This window comes from Ctenocephalides felis, unplaced genomic scaffold (genome assembly GCF_003426905.1).
Source record: "Ctenocephalides felis isolate EL2017-DRISC unplaced genomic scaffold, ASM342690v1 CF-g0.4_SCAFFOLD_01492, whole genome shotgun sequence".
Lineage (NCBI taxonomy): Eukaryota > Metazoa > Arthropoda > Insecta > Siphonaptera > Pulicidae > Ctenocephalides > Ctenocephalides felis.
The window spans coordinates 50,113,910-50,136,787 of NW_020537646.1; the positions used below are offsets into that span (position 1 = coordinate 50,113,910).

The 22,878-nt window shown below is 27.3% G+C and overlaps 1 protein-coding gene across 2 annotated transcripts in view; it reads left to right on the top strand.

Annotated features, from left to right (window-relative positions):
- LOC113371495 (N-acetylglucosamine-6-phosphate deacetylase) overlaps nucleotides 1–22,878 on the top strand; it is a 132,908-nt gene that overhangs the window by 23,341 nt on the left and 86,689 nt on the right. The window contains exons 3-4 of one of the 2 annotated variants that reach the window (XM_026612120.1): nucleotides 2,573–2,600; nucleotides 16,743–16,755. The exons of the other annotated variant lie outside the window; for it this stretch is intronic. Of the exons in view, the coding sequence (XP_026467905.1) occupies nucleotides 2,573–2,600; nucleotides 16,743–16,755 (41 nt within the window). The remainder of the gene's footprint in view (nucleotides 1–2,572; nucleotides 2,601–16,742; nucleotides 16,756–22,878) is intronic. 2 annotated transcript variants of the gene reach the window in all.

Sequence of the window (22,878 nt, forward strand, 5' to 3'; positions counted from 1 at the left end):
ATACGCACTAAAGGGTATGGGCGCATTGCCATACAACATCGGCCCCACCCTGGTATAAAATATTTATACCAATTTTCAACTTTGTATCTCATCTTATGGCCGAGATATCATTGAAAATATGCCAAAGTGGCCTTTTCTTTCAAACTCACTTTTTCGCGTAACCATAAATGATATTGAAAATATTTTTATGTGATTCTATTCACATTGACACAGATCACTTTATGTAGAACAATCGATGCCAAAAATTGTTTATTATTAGCTGAAAAAAACAAAATAATTTTTCAATTGGTGTTTTTGTGCAGTGCGTTTAGTTGGACCACTTTCTAATTAGCGTTATTCGAAAGCCTAATGTTTCTTCTTTAAGTACTGCATATATTTTTCAAATCAATTTGGTGGAACACATTGGAAAATCGAAAAAAACGGAGTCAGTACCATAGATAAACAAGTATAAACAAGAGAGATAAACAAGTATAAATAGATAGACAATAACAAATTAGATATATAAATAGATAACACAGATAAACAAGTATAAATAGATAGCTATGTCTGGCTATTTGGCGTTTTATCGATTGAAATGCGGAGCTTTGATTATAGATGACAGCACATGTACATTTTGTAATTTAACCCCTGGTATTACTTATACATTTCTACATATAATCAACACAGCGAAAAAATCTGAAAAAAATTTAATACTAGAAATAAGAACAAAACATACGGAATACAAAATATATTTTCAAATATATCACAAACATATTTGTGATATATCACAAACTACAAATATATATAACATATTATAGAATATAAAATTATAAACAAAACAGAAATTACTGACTAATATTAACTAAAGTATATTACAGACATATATTTAATATTTAAATCACCACAAATTAAAGAGAAATAACTTATTAATATTAATTACTTAAAGACTAATAATAATATATTAAAAACTTAAAAACTAAGAAGAGAAAAGCGCAGGAGTATTGACGATAGAATGACATATTTAGCAGGAATCACAAAACTAGAAGGAATAACAAGTAATGCAAAAATTTAAAAGGATAAAAAGAACAGATCATTTGTTAAAAAGAACAAATACTCCACAAACAAAAAAGCCCTAAAAACATAAAATATATATATTGATATCAAAATTGAAAAAACACTAAATTCCTAGGATCAAAATTCATTTACGAGACATTATTCTTTATTAACTCTGCATTTAATAGTTACTTTGCTATCTAATCAATCATAAATAAAGCTCCATTCAACAAAATCTTTGAATAGTGTCTGTGTATGAGTATTTTAAAAACATTAATTCAACCGCGTTATGATTATGATGAAAACATTATCATCAAAATTGTCATAAAAGATCAGAAAGTATCACATTGTGTTTACAATGAAGAGAAAAAAGTTTTATGCACATGCAATTAAAAGGTAAAAGCAACGTTTTTGATTTCCATGATGAGTAGCAAATATATCCTGAATTTAAACACTATATTGGGATGCTGCTCAAGTTATTTAGCGAGGAATATTATATCACTAACCCTCAATGGAAATGCATTAAAATATTAGGCATGAAATAGCTTTGCTTTATAAGTCCTCACATTTGCTAATGTAATAAATAAAAATAATATATATAACAATAAACTTATATTAAAACCATTTTCATTAAACAAAAATAAATTTATATGAATGCCACAAAGATGTGAAGTGATCATCTATGATTTGATAGTGTCAAAAGAACCCAGATGTATTTAATGCAGACCATAAAAAGGACAAAAGTAAATAAAGAAAAATAAAAAAATGAAATATTGAAAAACAAAATAAAAAAAAATTAATGAAAAAAAATAAAAATAATCTGCCTTTAAGTTCCTTTCAACAATTTATTAAATCAAAGAGAGAGAATCTTAGAATTAATGTAGAAATTACACAGACCACATCAGCAAGAAACAGGATGCAAAACTAGAAATATTTATGTAATGCATTATACTGAAACCATTTTATATAGTAATAATGAAAAAAACTAAAATCAATTATAAATAAATTAGAAAAACATGTTTATTGAAATAAAAATGAGAGTAATAAAAAATTCAAATTCATAAATAAAATTTTAGTGGGAATAAGAATTGTTTAATGTTCTCCAGAAAATATATAAATAAGATTGAGAGCACTAAAATTTGAAAGTAATAATAAAATCTATAATAGGAATGCAAATTAATTAATGTTTATCAAAAAATATTTGGATTTTTCTGCCTCAGACGAGTACTACGAGATCTGACACTTTTTTTATATTTGGCTAAAGCCATTTTTTTACTGGATCCTGCTCATTTTTATTTATATATTTTCCTGTAAGATATCTATTCACAGTTCAATTCCAGGTGTTTATAAAAAATAATATAAAATAAACTAGAAAAATTTGTTTTAAGTTACGCTTTTGGCAAAGAAAATTGAAATCATCTAGTACATGTTTTTCTAATATTATTTGAAATTTCATCTTCAATTTACCATCAATACATAAATCTTTAATGAAATGAACCAGTGCCTGACTGCATTTAATAAACAGATAAAAAAAATAAAGTTCCTGGAACCAAAAGTGAATGGCCTGTGTAATCCCTAGATGCAATCCAAGAAGCTTCATCCCTGCCAATCAGATCTCCTAAAAGTTCAGATGTACAAATATGACATTCACCAACATATCCGAGAAGTTTCTTAGTACAATATCCTGCAACGTAAGCATTAGCAGTCTTACTGTACAATGACATGTCCTGGAAAATGAACGGCTCTGTGGCAATAGACATATTGATCAGAGCGTCAGTTTCCAAGACATCTTCATTATTTAAAAACACTCGAAATGAGGCAAGTAATTCAGTTGTATCATCGATTTCACAATTAGAAAACGGTAAATGGCGAGATGATAAATTGTTGACTAGCAAAGTCCTAAAGGCGGACACAAAAGAGTGACAACTTGGATTAGTGTTTGAACCCCCATGACTTCTTATGCAACCAAAAAAATTCTCCAAGGGATCTTGATTAAAATTGCTGGTGCAAAAATAAGAAAATCCCTGGACACTTTTTAATTTATTCCAAATATAGTTCAAGCCTTCTATTGTACTAATGAAGTTTTTGATGCATGGAGGTTTTGCAAAAGCCCTACTTTTTATGAACTGCATTGAATTCAAAACTAATTTGGCTTTACGCCAAAATATAGTATGGGAGGACTTACTTGAAGTTGCACATCGAAATTGTTTTCCATTGAACGAATTCCAGTAGCCCATGAACATCAAAAATTCTCCAGTACCATATGAAGAAACATTTTTTACAATCATACTCTTTTTCTATGTACACAATAATAAATTGAAAGAAATCTTCTTTTGCCTTTAAATTAATTAAACTTTTACTCTTAAATAACATAAATATAAATAATAAACTAGTATCGTAATATAAATAATAATTGCTATTACAAAAATGTAAAAATATGTTATTAGAACAAAATTGCAATGACATATTATTAGTTCGTAAAATACGTATAAAATAACTACGGCCACAACTGATATCAGTCAGGTACATGCGTAGGGTCCTTTTACGAAGGCCGAAGGACGAAGAGAAAGAGACATCGTACACAAAGCAACCACATGTTCACCATATACATACATGTTTATGGTGCAATTTCAGAATGTTATTATTCTATATGAATAAATATAAAACGTCTAAATTTATAAATATAAATCGATATATTACTAGTAGATATAACAGATTTAATTAATATTATTACATACCAAACCAGGAAAAAACTTAAGTAAGTCATGTGACTTATAGAAATGAGACGAAAATCGAAAATGCAATTTTTTGCATATCTTCACATTTAATAATGAATTTAATTAATTTAGCTATTAATTAATTCTGATCTGATCAGAATATGTTTTTTTAGAGTCACCATTGATATTCGTTTTTAGCGCTAATTCATGATTTAAAATTGATTATTTTCTTGACCAATGTAAATACCCCTTTCGATAATAAAGAAAAAATGAATATGAATACAATATTCACAATTTATATTGAATTTATAAAAAATTTATATCAAACTGTTAATTACGATCGAGCAAATATTGTTTATTTATATTAATCTTATATTAGTTTTCAATATTGAGTTTATTTTAGTTTTGAATGGGATTTTAATATTGTTTATTAATATTTGATTTATATGAAGCCCTTTAAAGGCATTTCATTCATGTAAAAAAAATGTATCAAACTATTAATTACGATCGAGCATATGTCTTTGTAAAAGCTTTAATCATGATTTTTGTGCTAATTAATTATTTATAGTTAATTTTTTTGTGATTCTTATAAATATCATGTATTTCCCAAATTCGATAATACTGAAGAAACGAATCGTGGTTGCCCAGAAAAAACATGCATAACCCCCACATTTAAAATTTATATTGAATTTATAAGAAAAATGTATAAAACTATTAATTGCGATCGAGCATATGACTTTTTAAAAGCTTTAATCATGATTTTGGTGCTAATTAATTATTTAAAGTTAATTTTTTTCGTAACCCTTATAAAGACCACATATTTCCCAAGTTCGATAATACTGAAGAAACGAATCGTGCTTGCCCAGAAAAAAAATGCATAACCCCCACATTTGAAATTTATATTGAATTTATAAGAAATATGTATCAAACTATTAATTGCGATCGAGCATATGACTTTTTAAAAGCTTTAATCATGATTTTGGTGCTAATTAATTATTTAAAGTTAATTTTTTTCGTAACCCTTATAAAGACCACATATTTCCCAAGTTCGATAATACTGAAGAAACGAATCGTGGTTGCCCAGAAAAAAATGCATAACCCTCACATTTGAAATTTATATTAAATTTATAAGAAATATGTATCAAACTATTAATTGCGATCGAGCATATGACTTTGTAAAAGCTTTAATCATGATTTTGGTGCTAATTAATTATTTAAAGTTAATTTTTTTCGTAACCCTTATAAAGACCACATATTTCCCAAGTTCGATAATACTGAAGAAACGAATCGTGGTTGCCCAGAAAAAAAATGCATAACCCCCACATTTGAAATTTATATTGAATTTATAAGAAATATGTATCAAACTATTAATTGTGATCGAGCATATGACTTTTTAAAAGCTTTAATCATGATTTTGGTGCTAATTAATTATTTAAAGTTAATTTTTTTCGTGACCCTTATAAATACCATGTATTTCCCAAGTTCGATAATACTTAAAGAAACGAATCTTGGACGCCCAGAAAAAACTACGATTATGCCCTCATTTAAAAATTATGTATAATACGTGTAAATATAAAATTAGAAGTGTAAATCAGATGGGAAACATGTTTTTTATTTGTAATAAACCATATAAAACAGTTCTCACATGAATTTTCCAAATTTTCCATAATTTAGAAAACAAATATTGTCCGGTCCATCCAAAGACAAGATTCGAATATTGCGCCACGATATTTTACCCCTCTGGCCACGATACATTTCTACTAGGGTATATATATATATATATATATATATATTATATATAAAATTCTTCTGTAACAATGTAAGTTTCATTAATCCTCGTAAACTATAATTCGGATTTTCATGAATCTTCCTGAAGTTTGTTCGGGAAATTTTCTAGAATGTTTTGATTCACAGAAATATAGTTAGATTGTAGAAATAAATGGAAAAAAATACAAAAAACCGCTTATCATTGTTTGACCTTTAAAATATTTAAGGCATGGTTTGACATTAAAAACAAATGACAACTGTCATTTGCCAAACATTTCTATTCACTTATAGGCTAAGTCAATATTAAAATATAATAAATTCATAATTATAAATAAGGAAAATGTAATGTCTACATTATTATTGCCGAAAAGCAGCTGAGATGTGCCAAAAATTAAATTAATATAATATGCAAATAATATAACATGCGTTTGACAAGTGATGATGCAGTCTGCGCATGCGTCTGACGTGCGCGTGGTTTGCTTTTGCTTGCAATAATTTTGTCTGCGCACTTTGCGAACAGATTCGCCGTACGAATTCGTGCAAAGGAGAGAGCCATAAGTGATTGCGCTCAAAAATATTCAATTGCAGTCGTTTTGCCTTACTACACTAAGTTACAAACCAAAAAAAATTATTTAGAAGTTTCATTGTGTCAAAAATTCATATGTTTGTCATTGGGTACGGAATATTTACTCAATGGAGCGCTTTCGGTCTGAACTTTTTTTACTGTTTTTCATTTCGTTTGAAATTTTGGAGCTAGGTTTATCTTACTCTTCAGAAGTGAAAACAATTTAGACTCCTTTACCACTTCTCGGGTGGATAACATTTCTTTTCAGTGGTGTAATTTTACTTTTTTCAAAATAACGTTGGGTATCGATAAAAGAACTAATTATAAGAGAAAAATGTTTAATAATGTTTTTCAAAAAAGCAAATACTTTTCAAGTTACTGGCTACTGAAAATTTGTTTCTTTTTTGCGTTTTTCATCGTTTTTCGCTAATATCTTCAAAAATATACATTTTAACAAAAATCATGTAATGAACAAAATTATATCAATAAAAATCCTAATAAATCGCTATTTTACAGTGTTCTAGGAACAATATTAAGTTAATTATGAAAATGGGTTTTTATAGTTCTCATAATAAGCTTCAAAAGAAGTACTTCTGCGTGTAAATTGAGTGAGCTATCATGCAATTAAAAGACGCATACAATGTTTTTTTTTTCATTTAAATCAGATAGTTTATGAGTGCCATTACCACCAAAATTAAAAATAATCGTTTTCCATCTAGAATTAACTTGGTTTAAGAGATCTTGATGGATTCTAGAAAATACCATAACATTAGTACAATCGATTTTCAAAAAACTCCATTTGAAAAAAAACAATTTCTCATTATAATATCTCTGAAAGAATACGTATAAAAGTATATACAATGAAAATTCAAGTAATTTTTCAGACTAATTATTGGTTTTTATTATTTTTTTGTTACACAAATATTGATAGAGTTCTAATTGTTTAAAGAGTGCGCGGCTGTCCAACTGGAGTGTTTTTCGAGCCCTTTAACCCTTCGCCGTTTCAAAATAAGAGAAGTTACGGTAAAATTTATAATAAAGAAAGTTGTAGCTAATTTAATCACCTTTAAAATAGTATATTACAAGTTATGATAAAATCAGAATTAAAAGAGTTATAATCCAATTAATGCGGGGAGTGGTGACGAATTTGCAGATTGTTTTCACTTCTGAACTTTAGATTAAGATTAGCTGGGCATACGCTTTTTTCCTCTTCATTTACTGCAATAATTTTGTTGATAGTAGGTTGAATAGGGCACATGTGAACAAAATTTGACAAATTAATTCACTTCAAATATGAACGTAAGTAATAATGTACATTGAATTATTAGTGTGAAAAATGCAATTTAGATATTAAAATAATAAAAGCCAGTTAAAATATGGTACGAAATTTTAAAAATTGTAGGCAACATTATTGAAGCAATTATTTTGGGTAGAAAAATCCAAGGTGATATTGTACCTTGACCGCATGCTATATATTAATTCTTTCTGAATTTGTTATACTTTTTAAAAGATTTGAATTTTCAACATGCGTATCTATGCTATGACAATAAATACATGGTGATAAATTTGGAAAATCAATGTTTTAGCCGTGAATAAACAAAAAATCATTCATTTAAACATCCACATCTACAGGTATGTCTGAAAATATTGTATAACCCTTAGATTCAATAAAAAAAATTGAGCTATTGGAAATAAATTTGTTCTATAAATCGCAGTGTATAATTTTTAATATATAATTTTATTGAATATATTTTGATATTTGTTAAAGGGATAATTAAAGTGTTAACTGTGGGAATTGAGAATAGTCATTTTATTTGAAACAGTACTACTTTTAACATCACTCATATATTGGTGTAAATAGTAACTAGTAAATAATAATGATTATTTTTAACTGAACGGTATAAATATTAGTATAGGATATTAAAAAAACGTAGAGGTGAGTACAGGACAACGTCTGTCGGGTCATCTAGTATATATATATGTATATATATATATATATCTATCTATATATATATATATATATATATATATATATATATATATATATATATATATATATATACGTATATATATACTCGTATATATATAAATCTCGTGTCACGATGTTGGTTCGCGATGGAGGCCCAAACTACTGGACCGATTTTAAATTTTATTGGCTCTACGTGTGCATATATTTCCAACTTAGGTTATAGGAAATTTTGAAAAGTAAATTTAAAATATAAATACATAATTTTTATAAATTTCAAAAAAATTTGACAGAAAATGGCCAAAAAAAAAACAAAACACTAAAATGACAAATGTCAAAATTTATGGAAAATTCGAGAAAAAATGATTAACGTTTTTGGAAAAAAAAAATTGACAGTTCAAAAAATATAATTCAAATTAGCTGCAATGCTAATCACTGCTCAAAATCACTGTTTATAGTTTTAAATCTAATTGAAAATCAATGTTTATAAATTTAAATAAAAGTTTACATTAAAAAAATGTGAAATGACATTTGTCAATATTTATAAAAATTATTAGATTAGTAGATTTATAATTTATATTTAATTGATTTGCTTACGAAATTAGTTCGGATACCAAAACTTCCTCAAACATTATAGATCACAAAGAAACGACATATTAAATTTAACATTAATAATAAACAAAATTTTGACAGTTCAGAAAAATTGAATTTTAAACGACTTCAATAAGAAACGAATACATTAATTATTCCAAGTTTTGTTATAGGCAATATTGTAGATACAAAACATTATTGAAAAATATATTATATCATATTATATTAAATTCCGACCAAGAAGGAAATATTTATTTAGTTTTATATTTTTTATAAATTTCCATAAATTTTGACAGAAATTTACTAAAAAAAAAACAAAATACTAAAATGACAAATGTCAATATTTATGGAAACTTCGAGAAAAAACGATTTATAGTTTTTGAAAAAAAAAGACATATTATTTTTACTAATTGAAAAAAGAACAAATATATTATAATATGTCCAACAGTTATATCCAAATTAGGCAAAATGCTATATTCAAAATAATAGAAATATATAATGTTTATAGATTTAAATAAATTTTGATAGTTGCAAAATAAAAAAAGGTAAAATGTCATTTATCAATATCTATGGAAAGTATTAGATTAATAAATTGATAATTTATATTTATTTGGTTTGCTTGACATATTAGTTCAGATACTAACACGTCCTCAAAACATAATAGATCAGAATGATAAAGTTTAACTTCAATTAATCGTAAACAAAATTTTGACAGGTCAAAAGAATTAATATTTTTAACGAATTTAAATCGGAACACATACATTAATTATTCCAACTTATATTATAGACAAAATTACAAATCACATTTTAGATACAGAATAATAAAATTTATCAAATTGAAATAAATTTGGGCGGTTACGAATTTAAAACAAATGCCGAAAATGACGTTTGTTAATTTTCCGGGAAATTAATGAATAAATTGATTTATGATTAAGATTTAATTTGCTTAAGTTGTTCATTCAGGTAAACATCACAAAATTAATAGAAATCATGATTGAAAACTGAATATTATATCATATTAAATTTCAATGTGCCAAAAATCAAACATTTAATAGATTTGGACTCGAATTCTTCAGAACTTTATCCATTAGTTTCAGGGATAGTATGAATATGAATTTATAGTCGGAAATTTATATTATAAGTGTTGCGTAAGTAATAACAAATTTAAAAAAATGCATTGAAATCGATGAGTGTCTAATCATAAATTTATGGAAAATTTTCAGAGAAAATATTAAAGGCTTATAGCAAGTTCCCAATAGTATGTGAAACCATTCCTAAATAAAGCATCGTAGAACATGTTAAAATATTAGCTGAAGGTAAATAGGACGTAATACCAAATAAGATATAACAAATTTATAAAAATCGCTTGGATATTCATTATACATTTTGTAATGTACTCATTTATTCAAATGTTTAAATAATTCAGTTTATTTATTATTTAAGTTTAAAAAAAACTTTAATCAACAGTATTGATCCATCATATTCAAATTTCAATCCGGATTTTATTTATTTTTGGATTGATATGAATTTTTTATAACAAAAGGTTTGAAATTTGGTTGTCAAACGGATTCAAATTTCAATCAGGTGGAATTTATGAAATAAATCAGTCTTAATCTGTCGGCCGCCGGGCAAACACTTCTCTTCCAATACCTCCGAGTTTCTTTTACTTAAAGTGTAATAAAGTGAAGTTTTTGAAATAGTCTTTTCATTTATCAATCTCAAGTATTTTCAGCAAGTGAGTTTTCAGGAACTCCGGAAGGTCCAGAGCAACAACACCGCTTTGCATATAGCGGCGCCAACAGCCCTTTCTGTTCATCAACATTTATTTGGTGACAGCGGTATTTGACTGATGAAGTAACATTTAATTTTTTTTTGTGAGCTTGAAAGAACGGCGTTTGAAAAATAATTGCCAAGAGTGACAAAAAATATAAGGGTGCTACTTCAAACTAGGCAGTGCATCGTGGAAAACTTTGCCTCCGAGGATAGCCTTGCCAAAAGTGGACGTCGTTGATGATCAGAAAACCGAAGACTCAAAATATTGAATAATTCAAGACCCGAAGTATAAAATAATTCAAGACCCGAAGTATAAAATAAATCAAGACCCGAAGTAATAAAATAAATCAAGACCCGAAGTAAAATATAAATCAAGACCCGAAGTAATAAAATAATTCAAGACCCGAAGTATAAAATAAATCAAGACCCGAAGTAATAAAATAAATCAAGACCCGAAGTAAAATATAATTCAAGACCCGAAGTAAAATATAAATCAAGACCCGAAGTAATAAAATAAATCAAGGCCCGAAGTAAAATAAAATAAAAAAATCAAGAAACAAGAATACGAATCAAGAATTAATAAGAAAAATCAAAAAGACTCTAGTTTATAGCAGAAATCAAGATTCAAAAATCAAGAAAAATTGTTAAAAAAATCAAGAAAAGTGAAAAGTTATAAAATCAAAAAATAAAAGTGTTAAAAAATTTCAGTGCATATTCGAGTGTTAGTGCAACATTGCAAGTCCCTTGAACTACTACAAGTACCAGGCCAAAAGGAAAATATTCAGAAGGATTTCAAGTTAGTAAACTAAATTTAAATATTTTGTATATTGTAAATTTTTGCGCTTCTGTTTTACTGTATTTTTAAATTTTTTTTTTCTTTTCCTTTTCAATCAAATAAATAATGATGAATAGCACAATTGAATCAATTTCTGATGCAAGATTTTGTTTCTAAACGGCAATTTCTCTAATTCCAACTTTTGACGGAGAACCTTCAATGCTCCCTGCATTTGTTATGGCATGTGATTTATTAAATACTGATTTAACACCTACAGAAGCGGAAAAATTGCTTATCATTATAAAACTAAAATTAGACAAAAATATTTTAGCAAAAATTCAATTTATGAAAATAGAATCATGGAAAAATTTAAAAGCTTATTTAACAAAAGAATATTTGGTAAAAAGACCTATTGCAAGTTTATTATCTAAAATGAGTAGTTTAAAACAAACATATAATGAATCTGTAAAAAGTTTTGGAGACAAAATAGAAGAACTATTACGCCAAAGGCTATGGGCGCATTGCCATACAGAATCGGCCCCACCCTGGTATTTAAATAATTTATACGCCATTTTATAGGTCTAAATGATAAAAACAAATATACCGATTTTCAACTTTGTACCTCATCTTATGGCCAAGATATCATTGAAAATATGCCAAAGTGGCCCCTTCTTTCAAACTCACTTTTTCGCGTAACCGTAAAAGATATCGAAAATATGTTTACGGGATTCTATTCACATTGGCTTAGACTACATTATGTAGAACAATCGATGCCAAAAATTATTTATTATTAGCTGAAAAAGACAAAATAATTTTTCAATTTGTGTTTTCGTGCAGTGCGTTTAGTTGGACCACTTTCTAATTAGCGTTATTCGAAAGCCTAATGTTTCTTCTTTAAGTACTGCAAATATTGTTCAAATCAATTTGGTGGAACACATTGGAAAATTGAAAAAACCGGAGCCAGTACACCCGCGCATAACGCTAATAGTAACCTGCAATTGCACAGAGTTCGTGCGGACGCAAAGCAGTGCGCGATGCCCCCGAAACGATTCTTCAGAAATTCTGAATGCGAAAATATTTATTTTATAGTTATATGTATAAACTCACGAAGTTTGAAATTTTTAGGCATTATTATTAATTAAATTAATACTATATTAATTAAATGCCTTAAACTAGTGGTGTATCGTGCCTTAAAGCAAATTGCTGGAACTTTCGGTGTTGTAATGAAATAATTCGAAAATATTCGAAAATTATTGAATGCTTTCAAATATATTATTATAAATACTGTAACTTGCACGAAAACACAAATTGAAAAATTATTTTGTCTTTTTCAGCTAATAATAAACAATTGATTGTTTGTGCATGGATTGTTCTACATAATGTAGTCTAAGCCAAAATGTGAATAGAATCCCTTAAACATATTTTCGATATCTTTTACGGTTACGCGAAAAAGTGAGTTTGAAAGAAGGGGCCACTTTGGCATAATTTCAATGATATCTTGGCCATAAGATGAGGTACAAAGTTGAAAATTGGTATATTTGTTTTTATCATTTAGACCTATAAAATGGCGTATAAATTATTTAAATACCAGGGTGGGGCCGATTCTGTATGGCAATGCGCCCATACCCTTTATTACTCAAACATAAACTTACTAGGACAAGACTCAGCTGACAGAACGCAAACAACATACACTGAAGTAGGCATAAAAGCTTTTGAAAACGGCCTTAGAGAACCCATAAGAACTCTAGTAAAATGTTGTAGATTCACTAGTATCACTGAAGCAATTAATTTCGCCATAGAAGAAGAAAACATTAGAAACGCGACAAAATTTACTAACAATCAATTTCGTTTTAGAAATCCTAATTCCAATAATGTTATCTGCTTTATTTGTAAAAAACGCGGTCATATAGCTCCACAATGCTTTTTAAATCAAAATAATAATAAATATTCAACGAACACAAATAATGGTACTAATAATAATAATAAATTTTGTAGCTACTGTAAAAAACCGGGGCATTTAATTCAAGAATGTAGAAATCCAAGCCGAAAAAGTTTTTATCCAAGAAATAATAGTTATAATCCACCAAAATCTTTTATTCCTACAAATGAAAACAGACAGGCATATTACTGTCAGACAGATAGCACAAATGAACAAATTCAAGAAACGAACAACCAAGAACCACAACCTCAGACAACAACTTCAAAAAACGGATTGGGGCCCGTTTCGACAAGGGCATTAACGAAATAAAAACTCAAGTTCCAAATAGTTTTCTCTTAAATAATTCAAGAACTTTTGATATTATTCAATTATCCACTATCACTGCAAACGTATGTCGCGTACAATAACACGAAAAGGGGTGATATTTGTATGTAGTCACTTTTGATCTACCTTTTGGCGTGTTTTTACTAACACAACACACCGGTCGGGTGTGGTACTATGAAACCGCCCCCGACGGGTGTGTTATCATGAGAACGCGAACGTCGTGGGGTGTTAACATATGCTTATTTGAAGAATGTTTAATATTAATAATTACAAATCTACGCTTTGTAGTACCACAAAGACTATATTTATTTAAATAAATAGCCATTCTAAAATAATAAGATTATATGTATTGATATATTACAATTCAAAATCACATTTTAACAAAAATTACAATATCGTTACTATTTATGTTACAATAATTTGATAAATTATTTTTGAAATTAAGTTAGTGATAATATTAATTATATGTAATTAATAATTGATCAAATTTAACATGAAATATAATTAATAACAAAAATCACAGAAAAGAATATCTAAATGTCTTTAAAATAGTTAATCTGGCCTTTTTTTGTATAGCGTGCACAAATTTCATCAATGTTAAAGTTTTATTATTTGTTACTGTACCCATTATTTCATTCAATATAATGATAATTCATAGTAGTTTGGCCGAAAACAGGTCCATCGTATGAGAGCACAACAAATCAATGATTTTCTTTTTGCTCCTCTGTTTATTATTTTCATTACAGTTTTATAAAATCAACACTAATCATTTTTTATTCACTTTTAAATGAATTTTCCTTGCAAATTTCTGCTTCTATGCTTCAGGTCTTGTGCTTCTATTCAAATATTTTAATCATTTGAAAAGCATGGAGTTAAGATCTGTGCCAAAGCATCCAAAATCTAATATACGATTATCAATTTCCATCTTAATTTTGTCATCCTCTACATGATAGCTCGGATATCATTTCATGTGTAGGGTAAACACCATCACCATCCAAAAAAAATGCATTACTCAAAATTGCATATGCATTACTCTTTTAATAATTAACTTTTTTATTGTCAAATTTGAAGTTGTTTTCTTCAATGAAATGAATTAAAAGTTATTTTCGCATTCTTACTTTCTATAAAGAATGCATTCGTGAGATTTTCAATCATGTCATATTGTATTTATCAAAAATTTCCATCTAAACTTTTGAATTCAAAACCTCAAACACCTAAAATGAAATAAAATTAAATATAGTACAACACTAGAAAAACTATTGCCATTTCACTATATTCGAGTGAAGAAAATTCATTTATTATACCAATTATTCGTTGAAACCTCATTTTCCATCTAGGGCCTTCGATCACTCAGTAAATTCTGAATAAATTTTCTACTTGTGATACATTCCTGCCTTTAATGTATTTAATGAATTTCTGAAAATTTTTCATTTTAATTTGATAGTTTGATCTGTTTTCTTCATATCTGAAAATATAATGATAAATTAATTAAGACATATCGTACAATTTGAGAATTACATTTTCAACCTCAAACTAACCTCAAAACTAAGAACGTTTCCATCTGAAGAGAAATTAAATTTTCAAGTTACAGTTCTCAGAAGCAATTTCAATGGAATCATTTCTTCCATCTGTAATTGATTTTACAATAAAAATATTGAATAATTTAGTTCATGTATAAATTCTAAAACTGATACTTACTTACCATTTCACTTTTTCATTTCATGCAACATTCTATAAATTTCTTCGAAGATTCCACACTCATGTATTCATTAAAAACCGAACCAAATTGTTTATTACAAATAAAATATTATTTAATACGCTCTATTTTAATTGATAATAACATTTACAAATTCCGCACTTAAGCATCTGTCATCAACAAATCCTCAAAAAGTGGGGTTAGAACTCGACTTTTGACGCACTTGACGTAACTGTTTATACGCCGTATGGATGTATCTCTGCACGCCTGAGGTCGAGCATTACTCTCACGACAAAAAAAATTTAAACGATCGCCAATTTAAACAACGATCGATATTAATCGCAAATTTTTAGTTGCATTTGCAGGTAGACATTTTGTAGATTTAAAAAATTTAGACTATAGACCATTTCACAAATTTAGTTAGATTTGGATTCGACCATTTACACGAGATTGAATTAAAACTTTATAAAAAATTGGGTATTTTTAGGACTAAATTTTAATGGGCAAGAAACCGAATTTCCATTCCAAGTTGTAAGAGACCTACCAACTAGGGAAATAGGCATTATAGGGAAAGATTTTTTAACCAAATTTAAAGCGAATATTGATATAGAATCCAAAACAGTCATGTTAAATTTTGAAAATGAAAGTATTTGTGCAAAATTATTTAATTCAAAAGATTATGTCATATCACCTAGAGTTGAAAAAATTTTACAAGTAAAAATTAATTTTAGCGAACCAAAAGTATGTTTATCAAAATGTTTAAGTTCAGGTTTAATTATTGGAAATTGCATAGTCGAACCGAATCAAAATTTTGTGCATATAAATGTTATTAAATCAACACAATCAGAACAAATTTTAAGTGAAAGTGACATAATCTTTGAAAATTTAGATAATTATGAAATTTTAGAAAGGAAAACACAAAATCCCGATAGTAATTCAGATGTTGATTTAACATGTTTATTTACACAATCTTCTAATAATACAAATAATTTTCAACCAATTGTAAATAAGAACGAAAGAATTCAAAATGTTTTAAATTTGATTAGAACTGAACACATGACTCATTTAGAGAAAGAACAAATTTTAGGTATCTGTCGAAACTTTAATGATTTATTTTTTTTGGAAAATGATAAGTTAACACATACCGAAACTTTAACACATAGCATACCCGTAGAGAAAGACGTCAAACCAATTTATATTAAACCATATAGATTACCTCACGTTCACAAACAAGAAATTAAAAATCAATTTAGTCAAATGTTAGATAATGATATTATTAAAAAATCACAAAGTCCTTGGGATTTTCCTCTTATTGTAGTTCCTAAGAAACCAGATAGTCAAGGTAATAAAAAATGGAGAATTTGTGTAGATTTCCGAAAATTAAACTCAGTAACTAAGTCAGACGCATTTTCTTTACCAAATATTACAGATATAATTGATCAATTAGGTAATTCAAGATTTTTTACAACGTTAGATTTAGCACAGGGTTTTCATCAAGTACTTTTAAATAAAGAAGATAGAGAAAAAACTGCATTTTCAACAGATTTAGGTCATTTCTAATACAATCGATTACCATTCGGTTTAAAAGGTGGTCCAGCGACTTTACAAAGATTAACAAATTCAGTTTTATCAGGTCTACAAGGTATAAGAACACTAGTTTATATGGATGACATAATCGTTTACGGAAAAACATTAATAGAACACAATGATAATCTAGTAGAAGTATTTAAAAAATTAAGAGAACACAATTTAAAATTGCAGCCAGATAAATGTCAGTTTTTAATGCACGAAATTTCATATTTAGGTCATGTTATAAGCGCAGACGGCGTATTACCAGACCCTGAAAAAATTAGAGCAGTTAGTGAATTTAAAACGCCATCAAACCCCAAAGAAATTAAAATATTTTTAGGATTATCAGGTTATTATAGGAAATTTATAAAAGATTATTCAAAAATAGCGAATTCGTTAACAAAATTATTAAAGAAAAATTCAGTATTCATTTGGTCCGAACAATGTGAAATTTCATTTAATACATTAAAAGAAAAATTAATAAATCCTCCAATTTTACAATACCCGAATTTTAATAGAGATTTTTCAGTAACAACAGACGCCAGTGGCGTAGCTATAGGAGCAGTTTTATCTCAGAATGTAAACGGTTCTGATCTTCCAATTTCATACGCATCTAGAACATTGATAAAAAATAGATAGATGACAATAGATAAAAAATTTTTAGCAATAGTTTGGAGTGTTAATCATTTCAGGCCTTACTTATACGGAAAACCTTTCAAATTATATACCTACTAGAAGAGTTTGAACTTGAAATTATTTATAAAACGGGAAAAACAAATACAAATGCAGACAGTTTATCTAGATCATTTTTCGAATTGCAGAATGATAATAAAAATATTCAGGAAAATACGCAAAATATTCATGAAAGTACTAAAGAAATACAAGAAAATACAAAGTTTACATTTTTAGCCACTACACCAAGCGATGATTATCAGACATTTTTAGATACCGTAAATAAAAAAAAATATTTTTAATATGAACATAGTAGAGAATAATAACAATTTCATTACTTCAATAACTAAAAATCAAAATATTTTAATATTTGTATCAAAGACTTCAAAAGTATCTGAAAAAGTACAAAGTCTATTTGATTTTTTCGAACATAAAAACATTTTAGAAAAAATTAATGATGCAGATAAACAAAACTTTATAGACATTCAATCTTCATCTAACCACATAATATATTCTATTGTTAATGACGAAATTTCACAGCCAAAACTAGCTGATTTTTTTTATTGTTTATGTAATTTAAAAAAATATTTGTTAGAAAAAAAACATAAATTATTTGGCAATTCCTAATCCAATTCAGTTTCCAAATTTTTGTCACCTTTCTTACGAAGATTTTAGAATGATGCTAAGATATATTTTTAAAGATACAAATATTAAAATCGAAATTTATTTAGATAAAATAATTGAAAATTTAACAAAAGATGAAATAGAAAAAGTTTTGCATGATTTACATATTTTTGAAATTAATGGTGGTCATTTAGGCACTAGAAAAACTTATAACAAAATTAGAAATTTTTACAAGTGGCCAAAAATGAGAAGACAGATCAAAAATTTTATAAGTACATGTGTAGAATTTCAAAAAAATAAAGTATCCCGGAAAATTAAAGAACCCATGATAATCACAACTACTGCTAAGGAACCCTTCGAAAAAGTTTGTATAGATTTATGCGGACCATATCCCATTTCAGATAATCAGAATAAATACCTTTTAACTTTTATTTATGATTTGACCAAGTTTGCGGGCGCAATACCTATTCCAAATCAAGAAAGCGCTACAGTTGCAGAAGCTTTTGTATCAGAAGATATCTTTAAATATGGTATTCCCAAAGAAGTTTTGTCAGATTTAGGAACAACTTTTCTAGTAATCTATTTAAAGACGTTTGTAAACTTATAAAAATCAAAAAAATTACTACATCACCATACAGACCAGAATCTAACGGCGCTTGTGAACGCATGCATAGGGATCTCATACAAAATATTAGATCATATATCAATAGTACGCAAACCAATTGGGATAAATGTGTTAAATATGCAATTTTTATTTATAATACAACTATTCATAAGTCAACAAATTACACACCCTTTGAACTACTATTTGGACGAAAAATTGAATTACCTTTATTTATTAATAAGAAAAACGACATACTGTACAATTATGACATATATTCAAACGAACTGAAATCTAGATTACAACAGGCGAATTTTAAGGCACGTGAAAATCTTATAAAAAATAAAGAAAAATCTAAAGAATATTATGATAGAAATTCGAATCCAAAATTATTCAAAATAGATGACCTAGTATTACTTAGAGATGAAACACCGTACCCCAGAAAATGCAAAAAATTAATGCCATTATTTAAAGGTCCTTATAAAATATTAAAAACAGATGATATAAATAGTACCATACTTATTAATAACAAACCTGTACAAGTACATAATAATAAATTGAAAATCTTCACACCAAACCAATAGTATTTTTGTTTGTCTTAGCATACCAATTTTTCAACATATGATTAAACAGATTAATAATCAAAGTTATCATTATTTAATATTAATGATATTATTAATGATATGGTACTTTTAAAATTATTTGAATACCTAAAGTTATATTTACATTGTGAATTAAAGAATTCAAACCTTATTATAATACGTAATTATATATTTTATGAAAAAAAAAACAAAGTGAATTATATATTGAACTTCAAAAACCCTCATTGACCAAATTGATTTGTGTCGCCACTCTAAGATAGTTTTCGAGTGCCGACGTTCTAATTCCATGAAACCAGAGAATATTTTTTTAATATGCGAACCCCCTTACACATGGATAGAACAACTATATTTCCTTTTATTGTTTTACTATACTTCCTTTTTCTTCCACCCCGTGTGAATTAATTTCACAAAAACAACCAATTTTAAACTATCTCTATCTATTTTAGGAATGAATATTATAATTATCCTCAGTATAATATTTTTGGCCTATGGACAACTCGAACCTGACTACGAAATAGAACAAATGACAAACTACTCGGGATTTTATTACGAACATGTTACAACAATTAATTTATATAATTCTAAATGGAAACTATTAACGTATGTAGATTTATCAGAATTTAGAACACAATTTAAATACATTATTAATATTTACGATCAAACAAAAGAACTTTGCAATGTCTCCAAAATTTTAGAATGCCATACAATATTAAAACAAATGGAAGTAGATTGTAACAACATTCAAATTCAAAATAAATTGATTCAGAAAATGCTAGGAATAGATAACAGAATATCAAAAAGAGCTTTAGTAAATATTATTGGTTCTATATCTAAAACACTTTTTGGTACTTTAAATGAAGATGATGCTATTTATTACGATGCTCAAATTAAAACTTTACAAAATAATCAAAATCATATTCTAGAACTTGCAAAGCAACAATCATCTATTTTTGAGTCTCAATTAGCTTATTTTCAAAGCAGTACAGAAAATATGAATTATGTTTCAAAACAATTAACAGAAAACACAAATAAATTTTATGAATTGGAAAAAGATGTTAAAACCAATAATATCATAACAACTCTGAATAGTGTCTTTATATTGTTCACAAATATTATAAATGAATACCAAGTAACACAATCAAAAATCGTTGAAATTATTATAAGCTCTATGCAAGGCAAATTACATCCATATGTTTTTTCAAACGAAATTTTTATAAAGAACTAGCAAACCCGACGAACTCCGTTTCGCCACCAGATGGTTTCGTGAGAAAGATGAAGAAATTTTTTGTTTGTTTTAAATTTGAAAGGGAAAAATTTAATTTTATTATACAACAGTAATGAATTTATTTCGATTACAAAAATGAAGTATTTTTTAGTTGAACTTCTCTAAGTAAATGAAAGTGAATCCATAATTAATTCGCAAATTTTCAACTAATTTTCTTAGCTATAAACGAAACGAAATCGTTTTGTGCGTTCTGGAGTTATATCGTCAGGAAGGAAAACCCGACTTATTTTTATATATATAGAAGATAATCTATTTGAAATTATTTAAAACAGTTATTGATTATTTTTATTACTCGAATTTTTAATTACGGTGCGGGAGTTCCAGCAGCTTGCATTAAGGCACGATGCCATGCACAACTAATTTTCTTAGCTATAAACATTGCGGAGCCCGAGACCTTTCCAACGAATACAAAATTGTCGAAATCGGTTCGTGCGTTCTGGAGTTATTTCGTCAGGAAGGAAAACCCGACTTATTTTTATATATGTAGAAGATAATCTTTCTGAAATTATTTAAAACAGTTATTGATTATTTTTATTTCTCGAATTTTTAATTACGGTGCGTGAAGTTCCAGCAGCTTGCATTAAGGCACAATGCCATGCACAACTAATTTTCTTAGCTATAAACCTTACGGAGCCCGAGACATTTCCAACGAATGCAAAATTGTCGAAATCGGTTCGTGCGTTCTGGAGTTATTTTGTCAGGAAGAAAACCCCAACTTATTTATATATATATATAGAAGATAATCTATTTGAAATTATTTAAAACAGTTATTGATTATTTTTATTACTCGAATTTTTAATTACGGTGCGTGCAGTTCCAGCAGATTGCATTAAGGCACGATGCTATGCACAACTAATTTTCTTAGCTATAAACCTTGCGGAGCCCGAGACCTTTCCCACGAATGCAAAATTGTCGAAATCGGTTCGTGCGTTCTGGAGTTATTTCGTCAGGAAGGAAAACCCGACTTATTTTTATATATATAGAAGATAATCTATTTAAAATTATTTAAAACAGTTATTGATCATTTTTATTACTCGAATTTTTAATTACGGTGCGTGAAGTTCCAGCAGCTTGCATTAAGGCACGATGCCATGCACAACTAATTTTCTTAGCTATAAACCTTGCGGAGCCGGAGACATTTCCAACGAATGCAAAATTGTCGAAATCGGTTCGTGCGTTCTGGAGTTATTTCGTCAGGAAGGAAAACCCGACTTATTTTTATATATATAGAAGATTACAACACATAAATTTAAATTTACCTATAGCTCTTAGATTACCTTTTGATGTACAATCATTAAATATTCAGAATTTATATAAATCCATTGAAACTCATATATATTTCTTTAATAATAAATTACATTTTCTATTAATAATTCCGATTATTACACCAAAAAATTACAATGTTTATAAAATTTCAGTAATTCCAAACTTAATACACCAAAATATTTATTCTGTTTTAATTCCAAAAGAGCATATAATAGTGATAGATTCCGATATACACGAGTATTTTTTTGTAACGAATTATATTTAAATAGTTGTATAAAACTGGATGAAAAATTAATTTGTGAACAGAATAAACCTATATCTATTTATAATGGTCTTAATAATGAATGTGAAATAGAACTATTTCTTCCAAATTTGAATGTACCTTCAACATGCAATAAGAGAATTTTTAATATTACTCATCCATTATTTTTGCAATTATCTTTTCCAAATTCATGGATCTATATTTTTCCAAGTAAAGACATTATTGATATAAGTTGCAACAATACAAAAAAATCAATACTTTTGTCACAAATCGGGAAATTAAAATTAAAACCAGGCTGTAAAGCACAAAATAGATTTACAAAATTGCATACAAAAGAAAATTTTAAAAGCTCAATTACAACCCAACTTAACTATATTTCAAAAGTAGATATGAGTAATATTATAAATATGGAAATACATAATAATACTGTACCACAAATACCAAAGTATATAAAGAATTTAGAACATAAAGACGTAATACCAGAATTATATAAATTAAGTAAAAACATAGAAGATTTTAAACGAAATTCAAATATTGATTTAGAGGAAGTACAACTAAGATCAAACCATATTTTTATTGGATAATACCAATTTCATTAATAATTTTAGCTTTTATCGTATTTAAATTCAAATCGATCATAAGAAATATTTTTAAAAGAACTATCAATGAAACCAATACTAATATCGAAGGAAATGTAAGTAATGATATAGAATTGAGAAGAGAAAGTCCAAATCCTGCAATAAATTAGAAAATAATATATCATATAGTTTTATCTTAGTTGTATAATATATGAAATAGATATTAAAATTTTAATTTTCTACTACAAGCATAAATTAATTATAAGTTGAACTT